This window comes from Elaeis guineensis, chromosome 2, assembly GCF_000442705.2.
Source record: "Elaeis guineensis isolate ETL-2024a chromosome 2, EG11, whole genome shotgun sequence".
Taxonomy (NCBI): Eukaryota; Viridiplantae; Streptophyta; class Magnoliopsida; order Arecales; family Arecaceae; genus Elaeis; species Elaeis guineensis.
This window is the reverse complement of record NC_025994.2, coordinates 127,087,276-127,089,284: the sequence shown is the minus strand read 5'-3', so window position 1 is coordinate 127,089,284 and position 2,009 is coordinate 127,087,276. Positions and strand designations below refer to the sequence as shown.

General features: G+C 37.9%; 1 protein-coding gene across 2 annotated transcripts in view; it reads right to left on the bottom strand.

Annotated features, from left to right (window-relative positions):
- Positions 1-997: 997 nt before the first annotated feature.
- LOC105042048 (uncharacterized) overlaps positions 998-2,009 on the bottom strand; it is a 6,672-nt gene continuing 5,660 nt past the window's right edge. The window contains exons 4-5 of one of the 2 annotated variants that reach the window (XR_002164696.3): positions 1,364-1,653; positions 998-1,291 (exon numbers count right to left, since the gene is read on the bottom strand). Coding sequence is in view for 1 of the 2 variants with exons in the window: in XM_010919175.4 (XP_010917477.1) it covers positions 1,436-1,653 (218 nt within the window). In the remaining variant the exon portion in view is untranslated. Of the gene's footprint in view, positions 1,292-1,320; positions 1,654-2,009 lie in introns of those variants that run through there. The other variant, XM_010919175.4, reaches the window with a different exon arrangement.

Below are 2,009 nucleotides of genomic sequence, written 5' to 3'. Positions count from 1 at the left end.
GCTCGATGAGGACGAACTCATCTCTAGTCCGTCTGAAACCTAGGTAGGGAGAGGGATAGGGACAGCAGGGAGAGGGATAGAGATGAAGAAATACTTGTTAATGGTCGAAAGTTTAGCGTCAAATTGGAAAAGGGCCAAATCAGACAGATAAAACCGACCACGTAATCCATCTACGATAAAAATAATACCACATAAGTGCCGGTGGGAGCTTCAGATCTAACTTGGGTCACCGGAAGGACAAATTGTAACGTTCTGTTAAATGCAGGATTGATATTGTTTAAATTTTAAATGTAGAGAAATATCTGCAAAACTAGTAAAAACACAAGAAGATATTTATTAATTAAAAAAAACCCGCTTAGTATGCTCCTGACTCCGAACATGATCAGATATAAATTTTTCTTTTTCTTATCCCACTCTTTCTAAAATCCCTCCCATCCTCTCGTTGAAATGAAACTTTGATACGCAGGTTTTTCCGGTTACAGACGTGCGTTACGAAAGTGAACCTTGCACACCCTCCGATTTCCTGATTTTTACACCGTAGGTTTGCGCACAATTGTAGCGGTTAACGCCTCCTGTGGCTGTGATACATCTTGGTTCTCACCAACTTGAAAATCAACATAATCCCCATGCCATTCTTGGGTGTTCATGTGCATTTCTAATTTTAATGATTGAGAATACTGTTAGCACTTATCAGACAATAGTACCTTCCCGTAGGAGCTTGTTGCCAAGAGAAAAGAGCTTCATGTTTAGGAATTTTTTTCTCTCAATTTAATTTTTTTTGTGAAATGTGAAGTATGCAAAAAGGCTTGGTTTGTTGTTTGCTCCGCCTCATGAATGAAACAATAGCTCAACAGCCCCCTCAAAGTGAAGAAAACCATCGTGCTTGCTGCCAGGTTAGTATCTGACATGAGGCAATTAGTGACAGAGAAATGCTCAAGATTTGTCAGCAAAACAGCATGGAAAACCAATTCTAATAGATGTAACCATCGATTTAACCATTACGTATCCCTTATGGGCCTCTGCGAGGCATCTGATCGGAGCCTAAAATAGTCGAAAATATGGAGGCTCAGAATACAATTTTGATAAACAAAAATATATGGTACCATATACATTAGCACCGCTCACATCAATATGAGCCTCGCCTAGATGGAAATGGTTGTTGCAATGAACACATTCAAAAGGTATCTCAAAAACTACCATCTGCCTCATCAGAATGACGGTAGCCCCAAGCAGAAATGCTTGGAAATAGTAAAAGCAACTTGATATAAAGGACTAGCACCTCAATGGCTGCCTATAAACAAAAAGATCACCATCATGCCATTGTGCAGAAACAGTAACTTGATTTGCATATCATTTCAATTACCTGATCCTCAAAGCCAAATTGTTAGGCCTCTTGACCATGTGAGTCTTTTACAAAACAAACACGAGAGGACACTCATTTCTTTCGATGATTTTGAGCAATAACCTGACTAAGAACATGGCAATCAGATGGAGTGATGTTGGTATAATAATTCTGTATCGTATCTGTGATTTCAAACTCAAACTTGTTATAGAAGGCAATTGCATCATCATTGTTTGTTTGCACATGCAAGTAGATCTCAGATATGTTCTGCTTGGCACAAAGATCCAGTACATGAGTTAACAATTTTGTACCTGTGAAAAACAAGCACCAGTTTTAAGTGGGACAACATTCTTTAATTCATACTCCCAAATGTCAGCATTGATAAAGATAATTTAAAGGTACAGGCGAAGGTACAGGCTCTTCTATGAACTAGCTAACTATAACGCCTTCCATCTAAAATACATGTGAAATTGGCACTAACTGCAGAGTAATAAAAATCTTCAAAGCTGAAAAAACACAATATAATCCAACTTGAGAAGCGGATTTGTCATTATAGAAGAATGGAAATGGAGAGACACAGTTCCAGGGAATTGAAATATCACTTTGGAACATGATTAAAGAATATTTCAGGAAACAAAAAAAAAAAAAAGAATTATTGTATCTCGAG